At 39.4% G+C, this 21,471-nt stretch overlaps 1 protein-coding gene across 7 annotated transcripts in view; it reads right to left on the bottom strand.

Annotated features, from left to right (window-relative positions):
* DPY19L4 (dpy-19 like 4) overlaps positions 1-21,471 on the bottom strand; it is a 96,691-nt gene that overhangs the window by 8,909 nt on the left and 66,311 nt on the right. For 6 of the 7 annotated variants that reach the window (XM_066379147.1, XM_066379146.1, XM_066379144.1 and 3 more), the window contains 4 exons: positions 21,233-21,353; positions 17,194-17,250; positions 14,433-14,515; positions 11,560-11,692 (listed from right to left, as the gene is read on the bottom strand). In XM_066379147.1, coding sequence (XP_066235244.1) covers positions 11,560-11,692; positions 14,433-14,515; positions 17,194-17,250; positions 21,233-21,353 — 394 coding nt within the window. Of the gene's footprint in view, positions 1-4,313; positions 4,984-11,559; positions 11,693-14,432; positions 14,516-17,193; positions 17,251-21,232; positions 21,354-21,471 lie in introns of those variants that run through there. The other variant, XM_066379150.1, reaches the window with a different exon arrangement.

Here is a 21,471-nt window from a genome sequence, read left to right as displayed (position 1 = left end):
AATCAAAACTATACATTAAGCATTTACGATGTTCCTTTTTCTCTATGTTCTTAGTATTGAGTATTATCCATGGAAAATAAAGATACCACTAAGACTTGGTATTTGCCCTCAGGAAGTTTATATTCATATGTAACTAGCCATTTGAATATCTTCTTTGGAGAAATGTACATTTAAGTCTTTTGCTCATTGTTCCCTTAGTTTTATTGAGATAAAACTGAAATATAACATGGTGCAAGTTTAAAATGTATCTTGTACTAATTTTAATTTAATACACTGAAATACGGCAAAATGATTACCACCATAATGTTAGCTAACTCCTTCATAATGTCACATAATCACCATTTCCTTTTTGTGGTAAGAACATTTAAGATCTCTCTTAGCAACTGTCAAGTATATAATAGAGCCTTACTAACAATGATCACCATTTTGTACATTAGATCCCTAGAACTTATAACTAGAAGTTTGTACCCTTTGCCAACACTTCCCAATCCCCCCACCTCCTCCAGACCCTTGTAAGTACCACTCCATGCTTCTATGAATTCAGCTTTTAAAATTTTAATATATAACTGTTATATAGTATTTGTCTTCCTCTAATTTATTTCACTTAATGTAACATGTTCAAGATCCATCCCTACCCATTTTTAATTGATTTGTCTTATTATTGAGTTATAATAGTTCCTTTAATCTTTTTTATTGCCATGTATTAGAGTATTTTAGTCATTTTACATGAGATAAAAGTCAGCACGGTTGAAAATAATTTTACCATTATAATTTTACCATTGTCACAAAATACCAAATGAGCTAATGATGCTTAAAACTCAAATCTTTATTCTGTGGCATTTTTTTTTTTGTATTTTTCTGAAGCTGGAAACGGGGAGAGACAGTCAGACAGACTCCCGCATGCGCCGGACCGGGATCCACCCGGCACGTCCACCAGGGGGCGACGCTCTGCCGCGACCAGGGCCACTCTAGCGCCTGGGGCAGAGGCCAAGGAGCCATCCCCAGCGTCTGGGCCATCTTTGCTCCAATGGAGCCTTGGCTGCAGGAGGGGAAGAGAGAGACAGAGAGGAAGGAGGGGGGGGGTTGGAGAAGCAAATGGGCGCTTCTCCTGTGTGCCCTGGCCGGGAATCGAACCCGGGTCCCCCGCACGCCAGGCCGACGCTCTACCGCTGAGCCAACCGGCCAGGGCTCTGTGGCATTTTTCATAACAAATTTTCTGTCCTTATTAGATAATGTATCCAGACATTGTCAAATGTTCCCCTAATTGTCCAGGTTTGAGAATCACTGACCTTAGAGATCATACAAAAATCAGCCATGTGTTATGAATTCACTGGGGAACAAACTTTTTTCATTTTTTGTCTCATGAGGTTTTAGAATTGTTTCTATATATTTCTGCATTGCTGATTTCAACCTGAAATCCGATTTTTGGTGCATACTCTAGTTTTTATGCAATTTTAATTTATTTTTGTTACAGTTAATGGTATGCATTGGTTTTTAAATTGGAGTTAAAGGGCAACGACTCTTGGATTGAACATAACCACAAGGCAATTAATGTTTTACAAACATCACTTTTACATAATTGTAGTTGTTTTTAAATGCAAAAAATTATTATCTGATAAAAAAACACCCTCTTATTTTGTGTTAAGATTGAATCATGGCTTCTTCAAGTAGACATAAATGTAAGAATAGTCCTGACACCTTCTGTTATCTATGTGGCTGTTACACACTTCAACGTCAAAGGCACAATATTTCGTCATTTGTGACACGTGCATATATTGCCTATTTTCAAGTTCCCCTTGGCGATCAAGACAAGAATTGGGCTCCTCATATTGTGTGTCATAACTGTGAGGAAATGCTTCATGACTGGACAAAAGGAAAATGAAAAGGAATACCTTTTGCTATTCCTATGGTTTGGCGTGAACCTAAGGACCACAGCAGTGACTGTTATTTCTGTCTGATCCATACAAAGGGCATCAGCAAGAAAAAATGGCATATGATTGCATATCCTAATATTCCTTCAGCAATACGACCTATCCCCCACTCTGAGACACTCCCAGTCCAGTTTTCAATGGTTTTATTTATTCTAAGGACGAAGAAAGTGAACATGGTGATCAACTATATTTTGATAAGATGCATGAGGAAATGGTTGTAGAATCTGAAGGGTCTTTTTCTTATGCCAAGCAGTCATTAACCCCTCAGCAGTTTAGCCAACCCAAATTGAATGATTTAGTAGAATGATATAAAAATTGTCCTCAACTTTCTGAAGTATGAGGAGCATAACTGGATCATTTGTGTGGATCTTTTTTTTTTTTCAGAGACAGAGAGAGTGACAGATAGGGACAGACAGGCAGGAACGGAGAGAGATGAGAAGCATCAATCATCAGTTTTTTGTTGCAACACCTTAGTTGTTCATTGATTGCTTTCTCATATGTGCCTTGACCATGGGCCTTGAGCAGACCGAGTAACCCCTTGCTCAAGCCAGTGACCTTGGGTCCAAGCTGGTGAGCTTTTATGCTCAAACCAGATGAGCCTGTATTCAAACTGGTGACCTCCGGGTCTCGAACTTGGGTCCTACACATCCCAGCTGGATGCTCTATCCACTGTGCCACTGCCCAGTCAGTTTTGTGTGGATCTTAAAATGGTAAATTTCCTGCTAGGACAACAGAGAGGTTTCATGAAGTATCCTTGCTTTCTGTGTTTGTGGGACAGCCAAGCTTGGGAGAAACACTGAACACAGAAGGAGTGGCCAAAACCTGAAGCTCTGGAAGTAGGGATGCAAAATATTGTGAATGAACCTGTAGTTAATTGAGACAGGATCATTTTCCCCCCACTTCACATCAAACTTGGCTTAATGAAGCAGTTTGTTCAGGCTTTGAATAGAGAAAGTGAATGCTTTCAACATATTATTTCTGCTTTTCCTGCCTTGTCTTTCGAGAAGATAAAAGCAGGTGTATTCGATGGACCTCAAATCCAAACCCTCATACATGATGAAGAATTTGCCAGGAAGATGAATAAGGAGGAGAAAGCAGCATGGCAATCTTTTGTGGCAGTTACAAAGAACTTCCTTGGCAACAAAAAAACAGAAAACTATGAACTTCTGGTTCAAAGGATGCTGTTGGCTTTCCATGACATTGGATGTAACATGAGCGTTAAGATTCACTTCCTGGGCCCTGGCCGGTTGGCTCAGTGGTAGAGCGTCGGCCTGGCGTGCAGGAGTCCCAGGTTCGATTCCCAGCCAGGGCGCACAGGAGAGGCGCCCATCTGCTTCTCCGCCCCTCCCCCTCTCCTTCCTCTCTGTCTCTCTCTTCCCCTCCCACAGCCAAGGCTCCATTGGAGCAAAGTTGGCCCAGGTGCTGGGGATGGCTCCATGGCCTCTGCCTCAGGTGCTGGAATAGCCCTGGTTGCAACAGAGCAACACCCAGATGGGTAGAGCATCGCCCCCTGGTGGGCATGCCAGGTAGATCCTGGTCGGGTGCATGCAGGAGTCTGTCTGACTGCCTCCCCGTTTCCAACTTCAGAGAAAAAAACAAAACACAACCCACCCCCCCAAAACAAACAAACAAAAAGATTCACTTCCTGAACAGTCACCTTGATAAGTTTCCCGAAAATCTTGGAGCTGTTAGTGATGAGCAGACTATTGCTGGAGCATCAAACGAAATTGTCCTCAACAAGTACTCAAACGTAAGAGCTACAAACGCAAATTTTTGCCTGAATAGAATTTAAATAAGTTTTGCGTAAATATTAAAGATTAAAATAAGTGTTTTAATATGTTCTGTTTCAAAATTGTAGACAAATTCTGATGCAATCTTATCTTTTAGTATATTAGTGTATTTACTGCATTATACAAATTATTATATTTTCACAAAGATGATGCCCAAGAAGACATTCTACTTCATTATGTGAAACTAAATGTTGAAAATTTTACAATAAGATGAAAATCTAAAATCTTGAATTGCAAAAAAACTGTAGCTTACAGAGAAAAACTAATGTCAGATTTGAGATCAGCACACTCATATTAGGTAAGAACAAGCGTTTCTGTGGATGCAACAAAAATTTTGTTCCCCAGTGTTATAGAAGTGTCTACTTCAAATGATATGGTCTCGCATTTATGGAGTTTGGTTTGATTTTTGTTTAACAACAAATTTATTCAGTACTTACTATGTAACAGACACTAGAGAGAAAGACAAAAGTTTGAAAAAATCATGGTACCTATTCTCAAAGCCAATCACATAAAGCTTAAAACTCTAAAATGTTTAAATTTAACTACCAACTAATTAAAACTCTGACCTACTTTTAAGTACTTCTGAACTTCTATATTAGGAAAAAGACCAACCAAAAAAAAGAAAGAAAGAAAAAGAAAATGAAAATAAGCCATGTCAGAACTGGCTGGTTTAAATCCATAAAAATAAAGTTCAGAAATACGCTGTAGTCTGTAGTCGGCGGTGTCGGCTGTTCGGAAGGCAGCGCAGAAAGAGGCCGCGGCCGGGTGATGTGACCACTGCCACAAGCTCAGGAGCCGAGTGGGGCTCAGCCCTCCATCGGTCCTGCGCCCCCTCGCCCTTTCCCTGTCCCCGCCCCGGGGGCTGCCGCCACCCGCCTCTCACAACCCAGATGGCGCTGAAGAGAATCCACAAGGAATTGAATGACCTGGCAGGGGACCCCCCAGCACAGTGTTCAGCGGGTCCTGTTGGAGATATGTTCCATTGGCAAGCTACAATAATGGGCCAAACGACAGCCCCTATCAGGGTGAAGTATTTTTTTTTTTGACAATTTATTTCCCAACAGATTACTCCTTCAAACCACCTAAGGCTGCATTTACAACAAGAATTTATCATCCAAATATTAACAGTAATGGCAGCATTTGTCTTGATATTCTACAATCACAGTGGTCTCCAGCACTATTTCAAAAGTACTCTTGTCCATCTGTTCTCTGTTGTGTGATCCTAATCCAGATGATCCCTTAGTGCCTGATATTGCTTAGATCTACAAAACAGATAGAGAAAAGTACAACAGAATAGCTTGGGAATGGACTCAGAAGTATGCGATATAATTAAAAAAATTATTAGATAACCTCTACAAATAAAGACAGGGGAACTCTGAACGAGAAAGTCCTTTTGATTTCCATCTGACTGCTTTCTATGAGCCCATGCCTCACCTTCCCCTGTGCACGTTTATCTGACACAGCAGTGCTGCGTGTTAAACACGTACATACTTGGAACAACAAACTAGAAATACTGTACTTCTGAACCAGCACTGCCTCCTAGCAGAGAAGTGTGTGTGTGACAAGCCAGTTCTCCAGGCGTACCCTAGCTTTGAGACTAAAAACTTTCCTATTGACTTAAATTTGGATAATGGCAAGATGAGGGGTGGTGGGTAAGGTGTGTGCCTGGATGGGGAAGAAAAGCTCCACTGACCTGTAGGAGATGGTTTTCAAGTGGAATCCTTTCAAACTCAAAACAGATATGAAAAGGCAAAGAACACGAAGCTGCTTCTGTATTCATTTTATGCTGAAGGACCTACGTCTTAGGTGAAAGTTATGACCAACCATATTGAAATCTACCCACATCCCGTATGTTAAGGTCTAAGTTTAACTGGATAGGAGCTTTTAGTACATACAGTGTGACGGGCTTTGTTCCCACCTCTTTCATCTCCCCACCCTTTAACCCTTGTTCTTTCAGCTCCCCCCTTTCTTCCATATTCTTTGGTTTGTATGTGGTTTCCCAGTTAATTCATAGCTAATAGCTCCTATTTTTCTTATGTTTTTAACTGCTTGGGTCTCTCTGGATATAAGGGTGAAAATTCATTTGATGGAAATACTTGTGTGTATTTAAAGACCCTGTTGCTCCTCTGGAGATTGTACATTCAAGAATGATTAATCTGGCCCTGGCCGGTTGGCTCAGCGGTAGAGCGTTGGCCTAGCGTGTGGAGGACCCGGGTTCGATTCCCGGCCAGGGCACACAGGAGAAGCGCCCATTTGCTTCTCCACCCCTCCGCCGCGCTTTCCCTCTCTGTCTCTCTCTTCCCCTCCCGCAGCCAAGGCTCCATTGGAGCAAAGATGGCCGGGCGCTGGGGATGGCTCTGTGGCCTCTGCCCCAGGCGCTAGAGTGGCTCTGGTCGCAACATGGCGACACCCAGGATGGGCAGAGCATCGCCCCCTGGTGGGCAGAGCGTCGCCCCTGGTGGGCGTGCCGGGTGGATCCCGGTCGGGCGCATGCGGGAGTCTGTCTGACTGTCTCTCCCTGTTTCTAGCTTCAGAAAAATGAAAAAAAAAAAAAAAAAAAAAAAAAAAAAAAAGAATGATTAATCTATGTAATAAACTGATCACTACAGTCATTACATTAAAAGAAGTACTCTATATATTCTGTCTATGGAACACTACCTTTTTTTGAAGTGCAGCAAATACTAATTAAAGGGAGCTATTGTCTATCAGCTAAACGACTCACAGGCAGATCCTCCCATCTCTGACCTTCCCTCTGCTTTAATATGTTCTATCTGTTACAACCATACTGAACTCTTAAGCATTCAATTACCAGGCTTATTAAAGGGTTTTGATAACTGCCAAATGCCTCAAGGGTACATCTAAATTCTTTTGCATGACATTCCAGTTCCTTCAGAATTTGTCCTAGTTTCTAGTTTCATGACCATATAGATTTCATGATTCATGTTATGTCTTCAGACTCGAATCATATGTTTTCCTTTTCCAAAAAATTACTACTTACCCTTTGAAGCCCAAATCAATTAAAATTTAATGGTACCTGATATTTAAATTTTACTGTATTTCAGGCAAAGTGCATCATCTCACTTAATTTTCACAACTAGAAGGTAAGAACTATTATTTCTAGATTCAGACATTTTCTTAAAATTAAAGAAACTGAAGAAGACATACAAATGGGGAGATATTCTGTGCTCACAGACTGCAAAAGTTAATACTATTAAAATGTCCATACTACTCAAAGCAATCTATAGTCAATGCAATCACTATTAAGATTCCAATGGCAGCCTGACCAGGTGGTGGCACACTGAATAGAACGTCAGACTGGGACACAGAGGACACAGGTTCGAAACCCCAAGATCACTGACTTGAGTGTAGGCTCATACTCATCTGGTTTGAGTAAGGCTCACCAGTTTGAGCCCAAGGTAGCGGGCTTGAGCAAAGGGTCACTTGGTCTGCTGTAGCCCCGGTCAAAGCACATATGAGAAAGCAATCAATAAACAACTAAGGTGCTGCAATGAAGAACTGATGCTTCACATCTCTCTCCCTTCCTGTCTTTCTGTCCCTATCTGTCCCTCTCTCTATCTCTGTCACACACACACAGAGATTCCAATGGCATTTTTTGCAGAACTAGAACTAATAATTCTGAAATTTGTATGGAACCACAAAAAAGCCCAAATAGCCAAAACAATCTTAAGAAAGAACAACGAAGTTGAAAGTATCACGCTCCTTGATTTTCACAGTTTTACTACTAATAGTAATCTTTACTTTACTACTAAGTAATGGTAGTAGAATAAAAACTATACACACAGATCAATGGAACAGAATAGGGAGCCCAGAAATAAACCCACACATATATGGGCAGCAAATCTGCGACAAAGGAGTCAAGAATATACAATGGCCAGACTGGCAGTACCAGCAAGTTTCCTCCTGCCACTCGAGCCCTGGCTGGAGCCCCTGCCTCAGCCCCAGGCCTGGTTCAACCTCAGCCATTAGTTTTTCATTGCGCGTTCCAACACCTTAGTTGTTCATTGATTGCTTTCTCATATGTGCCTTGACCACGGGCCTTCAGCAGACCGAATAACCCCTTGCTGGAGCCAGTGACCTTGGGTTCAAGCTAGTGGGCTTTTTGCTCAAACCAGATGAGCCCATGCTCAAGCTGGTGAGCTCGGGGCCTCGAACCTGGGTCCTCTGCATCCCAGTCTGATGCTCTATCCACTGTGCCACCACTGGTCAGGCAGAATAAATCTTAATAAAACAATTTACTGTAGTTAAATCTATCTTTTTATTTATACTTTGGTTGCTCTGCTACCACCCACCATGAAAGCTGGAATGCCCACTAGTGGGTGGTAGAGACCAGGTTGACTACCACTGGCATAGATAGACCTTGAGAGCACTATACTACGTGAAACAACGCAGAGAAAGAAAAGTCAGAGAAAGTAAAGTATCATATGATTTCACTCATATGTGGAATTTAATAAAATGAAGACATACTCATAGATAGATAGCTGGCTGACAGCTGTCAGGGTGGGGTGGGGCACTGGGAGACAAAGGTGGAGGGATTGAGAAAAAAATAATAATAAAAAGAAAAAACTCATCAACAGGGACAACAGCGTAGTGATTACTGGCAGGTGTGGAGGGAGCAGAGGAGTGTATAAAAGAGGATAATTGGTGAAGAACAAAAGGTTGACTTGGAGGGGTAAACACACAATATGGTCTACAGAGATGTTTTGTAGAATTGGGCACCTGAAACCTGTATAATTTTGTTAACCCTGTCACCCCAATAAATTAAATTTAAAAAAGAAGAAAAGAGAGAGGACCCAAATGAGAAGTAAAATGAGAAATGAGAAATGAAAGAGAAGTAACAAGTGACACAAAAGAAATACAAAGGGTTGTAAGAAAATATTACAAATAAGTGGAAGCATATACAGTGCTCATGAATAGGAAGAATTAACATCATTAAAATGTCCATACTACTTCTAGCAACTATAAATTCAACACAACTCCCATCAAGATGCTAACGGTGTATTGGTGTATTTCACAGAACTAGAACAAATATTCCAAAAATTGAAATCTATGTACTCTTACTGATCAATGTCACCCTGTTAAATTTAATTTTCCAAATAAAATTAAAAATAAATATTGCAAAAATTTATATGGAACCAAAAAAGACCCCAAATAGCCATAGCAATCTTGAGACAGAAGAACAAAGTTGGAGGAATTGCACTACCTGATATCAAACTATGCTCCAAGGCCACAGTAATCAAAACAGCATGGTACCGCCTCACTGGTGGTGGCACAGTGGATAGAGCACTGACCTGGGATGCTCAAGTTTCAGTTTCAAAACCCTACCATCGCTGGCTTGAATGCCGGCACATCTAGCTTGAGCACAGGCTCACCAGCTTGTGTGTGGGGTTGCTGGCTTGAGCAAGGTGTCACTGGCTCAGCTTTAAAAATCCCCCCCCCCCCCCCCCGTCAAAGCATGTATGAGAAGCAATCAATAAACAATTAAAGTGAAGTAATTACGAGTTGATGCTTCTCATCTCTCTCCTTTCCTGCTTCTCACTTTCTAAAAAAGAGAAAGAAAAGGCAAAAAGATGCTCAACATCACTAATCATCAGGGGACACATATCAAAACCACAACATGATATCAACTCACGACTGTCAGACGGCCATCATTAAAAATGAAAGAAATAGGCCCTGGCCGGTTGGCTCAGTGGTAGAGCGTCAGCCTGGCGTGCAGAAGTCCCGGGTTCGATTCCCGGCCAGGGCACACAGGAGAGGCGCCCATCTGCTTCTCCGCCCCTCCCCCTCTCCTTCCTCTCTGTCTCTCTCTTTCCCTCCCACAGCCGAGGCTCCATTGGAGCAAAGATGGCCCGGGCACTGGGGATGGCTCCTTGGCCTCTGCCCCAGGCGCTAGAGTGGCTCTAGTCGCGGCAGAGCTACGCCTCGGAGGGGCAGAGCATCGCCCCCTGGTGGGCAGAGCGTCGCCCCCTGGTGGGCGTGCCGGGTGGATCCCGGTCGGGCGCATGCGGGAGTCTGTCTGACTGTCTCTCCCCGTTTCTAGCTTCAGAAAAAATACAAAAAAAAAAAAAAAATGAAGTGTTGGCAGTGATGTAGAGGAATGGGAATGCTCATGATCTGTTGGTGGGAATGTAAAAATTAAAAATAGAACTGCCATAAGATCCAGCAACTTCAGCCTGACCTGTGGTGGTGCAGTGGATAAAGCGTTGACCTGGAATGCTGAGGTCGCCAGTTCAAAACCCTGGGCTTGCCTGGTTGAGGCACATACGGGAGTTGATGCTTCCTGCTCCTCCCCCTCTTTGCTCTCTCTCTTTATCTCTACTTTCTCTCTCTAAAAATGAATAAATAAAAATCTAAAAAAAAAAAATCCAGCAACTTCACTTCTGTGTATTTATTTGAAGAAGATGAAAATACTGATTTGAACAGAGATATGCATCTCATGTTCACTACAGCATTATTTACAACAACCAAGATGTGAAAATAATCATAATGTTAATAAATTGATAAACAGGTAAGGAAAACATGGTACATATATATACTGGTATATTATTCAGGCACAAAAATAATTAAGTCTTGATATTTGTGACAACATGGATGGACCCTGAGGGCATTATGCCAAGTGAAATAAGTCAGAGAGAGAAAGAGAAATACCATATTTCACTTATATGTGCAATCTAAAACAAACACACAAACAAACAATGCACACAAACGTAGAGAACAGATGGTAGTTGATGGGAAAATGGATGAAGAGAGTCAAAAGGTATGAATTTCCAGTTGTAAAATAAATAAGGCAATTGGACGTAATGTACAGAATGGTGACTACAGCTAACAATACTGTTTTACATAGTTAAAAGTTGCTAAGAGAGTAGATCTTATAAGTTCTCAACACAAGAAAAAAACTTTTTGTAGCTATATATGGTGACAGATGTTAACTAGACTTATTGTGGTGATCATTTTGCAATATATCCAAATATCAAATCACTACTTTATACACACAAAACTAATGTAATGCTATATGCCAATTATGTCTCAATTTTTAAAAAAGGCATTGTGGGAATCCCTTGCCCTTCCCCCCAAAGAAAGAAACTTGCTCAAGGTAACAAAGCCAGTATGTGGCAGAGATAACATTTGAGTCCAGATATTCTAATTCCAGAGTCTGCATTCTTAATATCTAACCTCATAGATATGGAGGTTAACTTCCATGCTGCTATATTTCCTCCTTAGCTTAGAGAGCTTAAAAAGTATGCTTAAAAGCTATGTAAAGTTCTCTCAAATTGATAAACAGAATATTTGGAACTCAGGTTTAGTTAAGTCAAGATATAAAGCTACCATTTAAATCTATAGCAAACATTCAAAATAATATATTCTTTGAACATTAAGTAACTAGTTAACATTCTAATGTTATACTAAGCATAATAGGCCACACTGAAAAATAAATCACAGTGTAACAGAATTTTAGCTTGGAAATACAATGTATCAAGACACTGAAAGATTTCCTTCAATAATTTGATTGAGAACAATGATATTTTCAAAATTAAGTTTCTCTTTGTGAAATATTATACATTAGTTTCCTTTAAAATTTGTGGGAAGCTAAATGTTTCTCCAACAAACATATCTAAACTATTCATAAAATCTTTAATATTTTAATTTTGGCTCTCTTCTTGGTTAAACGTATTATGCACCTTTTTAAAAACTAAAGCTAATTAACCCTTTTAAAATTGTTCGGATTTTCCTAGTTAATCAGGAACACATGCGTCATTACAAACTATACTATAATAAAGAGTGATGTTTAAGGCCCAAACGTAGAATCTAAAATGCCTTACATTTTCATTTCTCTTGAGAAGATCATCGTCACTGTAAAGAGGCAAGCTTGTTACCATCCATCCAGTGCATAATTTAATCGCACCCATTAACTGTGGACTGCCTGCGAACACAGCTGCAACTGGAGCCTGCCTTCTACAAAGGACCACAGAGATTTAGACACTGGGAAGGTAAATATACTGTTTAGATTACTCATTTATATCAACTCTGAAATACCAGGCAACTTACATTGTGTTGTTCACTTAAGTTTCAATGCCAGCTTTCACTTCATTTCATTTATGGATTCATTAAAAAAAACTGAGTACCTACTATGTACCAGGAATGATTTTGAGTGCTGAAGATATAGAAAAATTTTTAAAGGGGGGTGGAGACAAGATCCTTGCTTGAAGACAATAAATATATCAGCCAGGTGATAATAATGCTATTAACCCTTTCAGTAGTGAGTTATTTTCATGCTTACTGACACCCGGGAGTGAGTTTTTTTTAAAAATTGAAAGTAGTTCCAGTTACAGTTTTATTAACTTAAAATCATGTTTTTTTGATACCCAATTTATGGAAACAAGAAGAACATACATTTGCCTTTTTAAAATGTTGCCTTACACATTTTTAACAGAAATCGATTGTACTCTGGATGGTCAGAACGTACATGAATGTTCATACTACTCAAAGAGTTAAAAAACAGTGTAGGGTAATGGGATGTAGTGACAGGAATATACTACTTTATATAGTGTGATCAATTCAATGGTGATACCATGAATTCTCAAATTCATCTTTTTGTAAATATTAACCACCATACAACTCCTGCCAGATCCACCTATCCTTCTGCTACTTCCCTACCTTTACCGTGTATCTGTCTCCAAATAACACCGTAGGACTTCTCCACCCTGAACCATGATCCGAAGTCTGAGATAAATGCCACTTGCAAGATGAAGAAACCCAGAAATGGGTCCCAAAGATTTACTCTATTGCCTTTATTTATTTATTCATTTTCTATATTCAGCATCCTCCCACTAGTGTTAGGGATAGTGACAAGTTCTGGAAGTAAAGAGATGGCACATAGCCATTGTCCTCTGGGAGCACCCCTTAATGGGGAAACAAGCATAAAGCTTAATAATTACACCACAGTAACATAAATGTCCAATTGTCTGATATACAATGTCCTATGTTCAGGCCTTAGTTGTTTTTGAAAATACATATCATGATAAATCATACACATAGACATATCTCCCTCTTTTCTTAATGACAACACAAAGCTAAATAGTAAGTATTCCACAATGGTAAATGCAATTCACAAAAAATATTAATGGGCAATAGTTAAGGGCGACCTAAAGAAAACAAATTTTATATCTACAAGGGGTGTTATTACAGCATTAGGCCTTATAATAAGACCTATTCTCATATATACTTATTCTATAAACATATTCCTCATTTCTAGAAACCATTTTTGTTTTTTCCCTCCACAATTTCCTGGTCTTTTTTGATAGTGTTTCATTCCTTTTCAAAGTTTCAGTTTTTTCTTCTATATGTTAAATAATTTTTAATGTAGTTATTGCAGTCTCTATCTACGAGACAGATTTATCACAAAATGGCCACAATGATTTTTCTCCCTATAGCTATCATCTAAGAGGAAACTGATCTTGGCCATGTAACTTGCTTTGGCCAACAAACAATAGCAAACATAATGTGAGCAAAGACAAAACATACTTGACATTTAGACTTGCCTTCTCTTGCGAACTCTACAACCACTACCTTGTAAATAAGCCCAGGCTAACTTGGGCAGGATGATTTAGAGGCACATGGCCAAGTCAATTCTATCCCATCCTCTCAGCTGATACCCACCCAAAACTAGACATGCGAGAGAGGCCATGCCAGACTATCCAATTCCAGTTGAGCTGGCCCAGACCAGTAGAATCCTCCCCACTGAACCCTCAAAATGGTGCAAAGTAACATATTTATTGTTTGTAAGCCACTAAAGTTTATGGTGGTCTATTAAGTACCAGAACTAAATGACACAAATTTTATTATCAGAAATTACTGGATGTCTAATTCTAAACAGCTGATTTCTGCTGTGTTATGACTGTTTTCTCATGTGTTTGTAATTTTAGAGCACATTTTCATAAAGCTTTTTTTGTGGAATCCTTGTAGCCTGGGTTGAGGATATACCAGGTACTCAAGTGATTTCTTGATTTGGGGTATCCTGGAGTAGTCACGTGTAATGTCAAACTACAAAGTCATGTGAATTTAGATCCACTAGTACAAATTCAGAAGAGAGACTTCTTTTTTTTTTTAATCAGGAGCTGAGGCCCAAAGAGTCATACCTTCTTATCATTTTTCTCTACCACTGGATGGATCTTTTCACTAATCTATCCTTTCAGTGATACTGTTACCCTCTGAGGGTCCCTTAGTTATGTATGTGTGTGTTGGAAGAAGAAAAAAGTTATCTCAATTCTATTTCTCTACTTCCAGAGACCTAAGACCACATCTTTTGTCTTGAGTTGGCATTAAATGGAAATTAAAAATCTTGGTAACCTTGGTTACCAATCCACCACTCATTCATCTCCAATCTAGGGCAAAAGAAGCTTCCTTTTGACTATGTAAACAGAAGGATATTTGTTCCTTTTTAGTCCACATTTCTAGGTGGACTAAATGGCAGAGTCTCAAATTTCAAACTTATAAATGCTATATTTTCAAAGGAGATAAGGTCAATTAGAAAATTAGAATTATAAGTCCAATAAAAAATTAAATATTCCTAAAAACCATAATGTAAAATTCCTGAATTTTATGAGATTTGGAAAAAAATATTATTTCCCATGAATCCATTAGACAGCATACAATGATTAATTAATAGCTTAACAATAGTATTGGGCATTCTTACTTTATCCAGGTCATAAGTTCCACTGTATCTGGGTCATAGAATTCTTGAAGTTCAGTTAATTCTGTCATTAGTCTTGGAAAAAACTAAAATGCAAAACAAAATCCATCCAAAGTGTAAGTATCCAGACATTTTTAAACTGTTCCAGAGTACATCAAGAGACTAACTAAAGGCAAACAAAAGTTTACAACACTGTTCTTATTAACAAAACGTCATAGCTCTCTTTAATTTCCTTCTTTTTTGCCTGACCAGGAGGTGGCACAGTGGATAGAGCGTCGGACTGGGATGCGGAAGGACCCAGGTTCGAGACCCTGAGGTCACCAGCTTGATGCAGACTCATCTGGTTTGAGCAAAGCTCACCAGCTTGGACCCAAGGTTGCTGGCTCAAGCAAGGGGTTACTCGGTCTGCTGAAGGCCCGCGGTCAAGGCACATATGAGAAAGCAATCAATGAACAACTAAGGTGTTGCAACGTGCAATGAAAAACTAATGATTGATGCTTCTTATCTCTCTCCATTTCTGTCTGTCTGTCCCTGTCTATCCCTCTCTCTGACTCACTGTCTCTGTAAAAATAAATAAATAAATAAATAATTTCTTTCTTTTTTAATTTTTCCATTGACTTGACAGAGAGAGAGGAAGGTAGGAGGGGAGGGAGAGAGAGAGAAAAGAAACCCCATTAACTCGCTCCATTTAGTTAATGCACTCATTGATTGCTTCTTCTGGGTGGCCTGACCATGGATTGAACCCGCAAACTTCAGAGAGCCAGGATGACACTTTTATTTATTGACCACCCGGCCAGGGCTCCTTTTACTTTTTTTTCTTATTTTTATTGATTTTAGCAAGAGAGACAGAACCATCGATCTCTTCTTGTATATACCCTGAGCAGGGATCGAACTGGTGATGCCTGTGCTTTGGGATGATGCTCTAATCAACTGAGCCATCAGGCCAGGGCATCTTTATTTTCTTTCAGTGACCTGCTCATTCTTCTCAGTCCACAGCAACAAATTTATGGTTAATTTACTAGCTACACATAACAAATAATTTTATAACTACCAAACAATTAACCATCACTTGTATCCTCTATGCATATATAATAAATTAATTAACTAGTTTTGAATAAAATAATTATCATTGGTAGTTTCATGTTATAAATCAAAATATTTATATTACTTTATATATATTTAAATTTTGGAGTTGCCAAAATACTTTAAAATTTTACTTATTTATTTTTAGAAGAGAAAGAGAAGAGAGAGAGAAAGGCAGCGGGAGCTGTGGGTGGTGAGCAGGAAGCATCAACTCGTAGTTGCTTCTTGTATGTGCCTTAACCAGGCAAGCCTGGAGCTTCAAATGGCAACCTTAGCATTCCACTCTATCCATTGTGCCACCACAGGTCAGGCCCCAAAATACTTTTTAATATTAAGACTGATTTATTCGCCTGACCAGGTGGTGGAGCAGTGTATAGAGCAGCGGTTCTCAACCTGTGGGTCGCGACCCCGGCTGGGGTCGAATGACCAAAACACAGAAAGAAAATTGAAAAAAAAAAGACTGATATTCAACAGCCTTAGCTAGGTGGCTCAGTGGTGGAGTGTTGTCCACCGTGTGGATGTCCCAGGTTCAAATCCTAGTCAGGGCAAACAGGAGAAGCCTCCATCTGCTTCTCCACCCTTCCCTGTGTCCCTTCTCTCTATCTCTCTCTTCCACTCCCACAGTCAAGGCTCTACTGAAGCAAGTTGGCCCAGGTGCTGAGGACGGCACCATGGCCTCACCTCAAATGCTGGAATAGCTCTGGTTGCAACAGAGAAATGCCCCAGATGGGCAGATCATGGCGCCCTAGTGGGCATGCTGGGTGGATCCCGGTCGGGCATGTGTGGGAGTCTGTTTCTCTGCCTCTCAGCTCCTTACTTCAGAAAAATACAAAAAAAAAAAAAAAGACTGATTTATTCAGAAATTCCCTTCAACAATTATAAATTGAATTAATGAAAATATTAGACAATAAAAAATGGCATCAGATGGCATTTAAAAAATGTTTTAGCTTTAAAAAAAAATTTTAATTCATTTTAACCTGACAGGTGGCACAGTGGATAAAGCATCAGACGGGGATGCAGAGGACCAAGGATCGAAATCCCAAGATCACTGGCTTGTGCACAGGCTTATCTGGTTTGAGTACAGGTTCACCAGCTTGTGTTTGGGGTTGCTGGCTTGAGTGTGGGATCATAGACATGACCCCATGGTCGTTGGCTTAAGCCCAAGGTCATGGCTTGAGTAAGGGGTCCTGGCTTGGCAGCAGCCCCCTGGTCAAGAAATATATGAGAAAACAATTAATGAACAACTAAAGTGCTGTAACCAAGAGTTGATGTTTCTCATCTCTCTCCCTTCCTGCCTGTCTGTACCTATCTGTCTCTCTCTGTCTCTGTTACACACAAAAAAAAGAAAAAAGATTTTATTTATTTTAGAGAGAAGAGGGAGAGAGAGAGAGAAAGAGAAGGGGGAAGAAACAGGAAGCATCAATTCCCATATGTGCCTTGACCAGGCAAGCCCGGGGTTTCAAACTGGCAACCTCAGCATTCCAGGTCGACACTATCCACCGCACCACCACAAGTCAGGCTTAGCTTTTCTATCATGTTTGTAATGCTAAAAAAATGTTAAGCATTACTAAGAATATCACACTTCATTTTGTTAGAATAGTATTTCAATAAGTATCCTATACACATATATATCAATGTTATAGATTAAGTACATTTTAATATAAAAATTTGATTTTCTTACCTCTTTCCATAAGCTAAGACCTATTATAGTAGGCACAGCCATGCTCAGAGTAAGAGCCTAAAATATTAAAGCAAAAAGGTTATGAATAAATACATTTCAGAATGTACTTTTAAAGTACTAGACATTGATTCTATGACCAAGCACATATCAATATAATTATAGAAATTTTAGTCAGAGAAATTTAAGTCATTATGAAACCTAGTTCATGAAGTGAAATGGGTAAAGACTAATTAATAAGTTAAAGACCTATTAAACAGAAAGCAAAGTGAGACATATATATTTACAATATAAATTTAAGTCAGAACATAAAATATTAACATTCATGTAATTATTTCAAATAGCAAATCAATATTTGACAATATTGCCAGGAACTTAAGTTACAAAGAATGCACAAAAAATTATTGAACTGCTACCTAAAACACTAATAACAACAAAAAGACAATGAAATAACACCGAAAAAATAGCTAATAGATATCAATATACTATTATGCTAAAATAAAAATATAATAATTCCTCCAGAAAAAGACTAGCAATGACAGGCAAAGACACTATAAAGAAAGAAAACTATAGGCCAATATCCCTGATGAACTTAGATGCTAAAATTCTCAACAAAATATTAGCAAACTGGATCCAGCAATACATGAAAAAAATCATACATCATGATCAAGTGGGATTTATTCTGGGAAGGCAAGGCTGGTACAATATTCGCAACCAATCAATGTGATTCATCACATTAAAAAAAGGAAGGAGAAAAATCACATGATAATTTCAATAGATGCAGAAAAAGCATTTGATAAAATCCAGCTCCCATTTATGATCAAAACTCTCATCAAAGCAGGAATACAGGGAACATACCTAAAGGCCATCTATGACAAACCCAAAGCCAACATCATACCCAGTGGGCAAAAATTAAAAGCAATCCCCTTAGGATCAAGAACAAGGCAGGAGTGCCCCTTTCACCACTCTTATTCAACATAGTTCTGGAAGTCCTAGCCACAGCAATCAAACAACAAGAAGAAATAAAAGGCATCCCAATTGGAAAAGAAGTAAAACTATAATTATTTGCTGATGACTTGATACTATACATAGAAAACTCTAAAGTCTCAGTCAAAAAAAAACTACTCTACCTGATAAATGAATTCAGCAAGGTGGCAGAATATAAAATTAATATTCAGAAATTAGTGGCATTTTTATACCCCAACAATGAACTGTCTGAAAGAGAAATTAAGAAAATAATCCCATTCACTATTGCAACAAAAAAAATAAAGTACCTAGGAGTAAATTTAACCAAGGAGGTTAAAGACTTGTACTCGGAAAATAATAAAACATAGATAAAAGAAATCAAGGAAGATACAAACAAGTGGAAGCATACACCGTGTTCACGGATTGGAAGAATAAACATCATTGAAATGTCTATATTACCCAAAGCAATTTATAAATTCAATGCCATTCCTATTAAAATACCAATGGCAAGTGAGGAGGTAGATCTCAACTGTGTTGTGTGTGTGCATGCACGTGTGTGTGCGCGCGTGTGTGTGTGCGCGTGTGTATGTGTGTGTGAGTGAGAGAGCGAGTGAGTGAGTGTGTGTGTGGGGGACCCGCTTGTTGTCGGTGACTTCCCCCTCCCCTCCACCCTTCCCCCTTCCCTGAAAAAAAAATAAAAAAAAATACCAATGTCATACTTCAAAGATATAGAACAAATATTCCAAAAATTTATATGGGACCAAAAAAGAACACGAACAGCCTCAGCAATCTTGAAAAAGAAGAATAAAGTGGGTGGTATCACACTTCCTGATATGAAGGTATACTACAAGGACATTGTACTCAAAACAGCTTGGTACTGGCATAAGAACAGGCATACAGATCAATGGAACAGAACAGAGAATCCAGAAATAAACCCACACTTATATAAACAATTGATATTTGACAAAGGAGGTAAGAGCATACAATGGAGTAAAGTCAGTCTCTAATGAATGGTGTTGGGAAAACTGGAGAGGTACTTGCAAAAAAATGAAACTAGACCACCAACTTACACCATTCACAAAAACAAACTCAAAATGGATAAAAGACTTAAATGTAAGCCATGAAACCATAACCATCTTGGAAAAAAACATAGGCAGTAAGCTCTCTGACATCTCTCGCAGCAGTATACAGTATTTACTGATTTATCTCCATGGGCAAGTGAAATAAAAGACAGGATGAACAAACAGGACTATATCAAACTAAAAAGCTTTTGCGCAGCTAAATACAATATGAACAAAATAAAAAGAGAAACCACACAATGGGAGAACATATTTGACAATACGTCTGATAAGGGGTTAATAACCAAAATTTATAAAGAACTTGTAAAACTCAACATCAGGAAGGTAAACAATCCAATTAAAAATGGGCAAAAGAAATGGACACTTCTCCAAAGAGGACGTACAGATGGCCAACAGGCATATGAAAAAAATGTTCAACATCACTAATCATTAGAGAAATGCAAATTAAAGCCACAATGAGATACCACCTCACATCAGTCAGAATGGCACTCATTAACAAAACAACACAAAATAAGTGCTGGCGAGGATGTGGAGAAAAGGGAACCCTCCTGCACTGCTGGTGGGAATGCAGACTGGTGCAGACACTGTGGAAAACAGTATGGAGATTCCTCAAAAAATTAGAAATGGAACTGCCTTTTGACCCAATTATCTCACTTTGAGGAATATATCCTAGGAATACTAAATCACTGATTCAAAAGAAGAAATGCACCCCCATGTTTATTGCAGCATTGCTTACAATAGCCAAGATCTGGAAACAGGCCAAGTGTCCATCTGTGGACGAGTGGATTAAAAAACTGTGGTACATATACACAATGAAGTACTACACAGCCGTGAAAAAAAAAGAAAATCGTACCTTTTGCGACAACATGGATGGACCTGGAGACTATTATGTTAAGTGCAATAAGCCAGGCAGAGAAAGAAAATATCATATAACCCCACTCATATGAGGAATCTAATGAACAATGTGAACTAAGGAACAGAATCGAGGCAGAGGTGGGATCAAAGGGACCAGAAGAAAGCGGACAGAGGGAAAGGGGATGAGTGGATGGGATCAGAGAAGGGAAAGAGATTAGTGAAATTATATATACATAACACAGGGTTATAGAGAGTAGGACAGCAAATCCTGGAGGGAAGGGGGGAAGGCGTTGGTGGAAGGGGGCAAAGGGGGTATCAAGGGGAACACAGAGGTTGTAGGGGAGATATATTCAGCAGGACACTTGAATCTATGTAAACACAATAAATTAAAATCAATAAAAAAAGAAATAAACTATGTATAAATGTTCAGTAGTAATTTTAATAAATATTAAATATTATAAAAAAGTAGGCCCTGGCCGGTTGGCTCAGCGGTAGAGCGTCGGCCTAGCGTGCGGAGGACCCGGGTTCAATTCCCGGCCAGGGCACACAGGAGAAGCGCCCATTTGCTTCTCCACCCCTCCGCCACGCTTTCCTCTCTGTCTCTCTCTTCCCCTCCCGCAGCCAAGGCTCCATTGGAGCAAAGATGGCCCGGGCGCTGGGGATGGCTCTGTGGCCTCTGCCTCAGGCACTAGACTGGCTCTGGTCACAACATGGCGACGCCCAGGATGGGCAGAGCATCGCCCCCTGGTGGGCAGAGCGTCGCCCCATGGTGGGCATGCCGGGTGGATCCCGGTCGGGCGCATGCGGGAGTCTGTCTGACTGTCTCTCCCTGTTTCCAGCTTCAGAAAAATGAAAAAAAAATAAAAAATAAAAAAAAATATTATAAAAAAGTATAAAATTAATTTTTGATAGCTTCGCACATTAATTCACTTTCTTTACCTTTTATGTTTTAAGTTGTCTGAATTAAAATGCATTTCTTTTATAATGACAAATTACTTTTAAAATGTTTGTCACAGGACCCCTTTTTCTACCCACAAGTCATAATATGATTTATGTATGCTATTTCAGTGGTATTCAGTGTGGTTTCCATTTCTATAACTAGAAGGGAAACTAATACTTAACCAAAAATAATAATAACTCACCAACAATACTGGGTGTACATTTCGTAACCGAAGCCACTTGAAAAGTGTCGTCCAAAGTTCAGGAGAACATACACCAAATGCTGCTAACATGCATACATAAGGAGTCCAGAGGTATTTTAAGCTGGAAAAGACAAAAGGAGTCACATACGACTTATCCTATGAATAATTATTATCTAATTTCTCTTTTCTGAGTTCTTTTCTACTACCCATAAAAATACCACATTGTTAAGGAGAATGAA

This window comes from Saccopteryx leptura, chromosome 3, assembly GCF_036850995.1.
Source record: "Saccopteryx leptura isolate mSacLep1 chromosome 3, mSacLep1_pri_phased_curated, whole genome shotgun sequence".
NCBI lineage: Eukaryota > Metazoa > Chordata > Mammalia > Chiroptera > Emballonuridae > Saccopteryx > Saccopteryx leptura.
The sequence above is the reverse complement of the archived record's forward strand: the minus strand, read 5'-3'. Positions and strand labels throughout refer to the sequence as shown.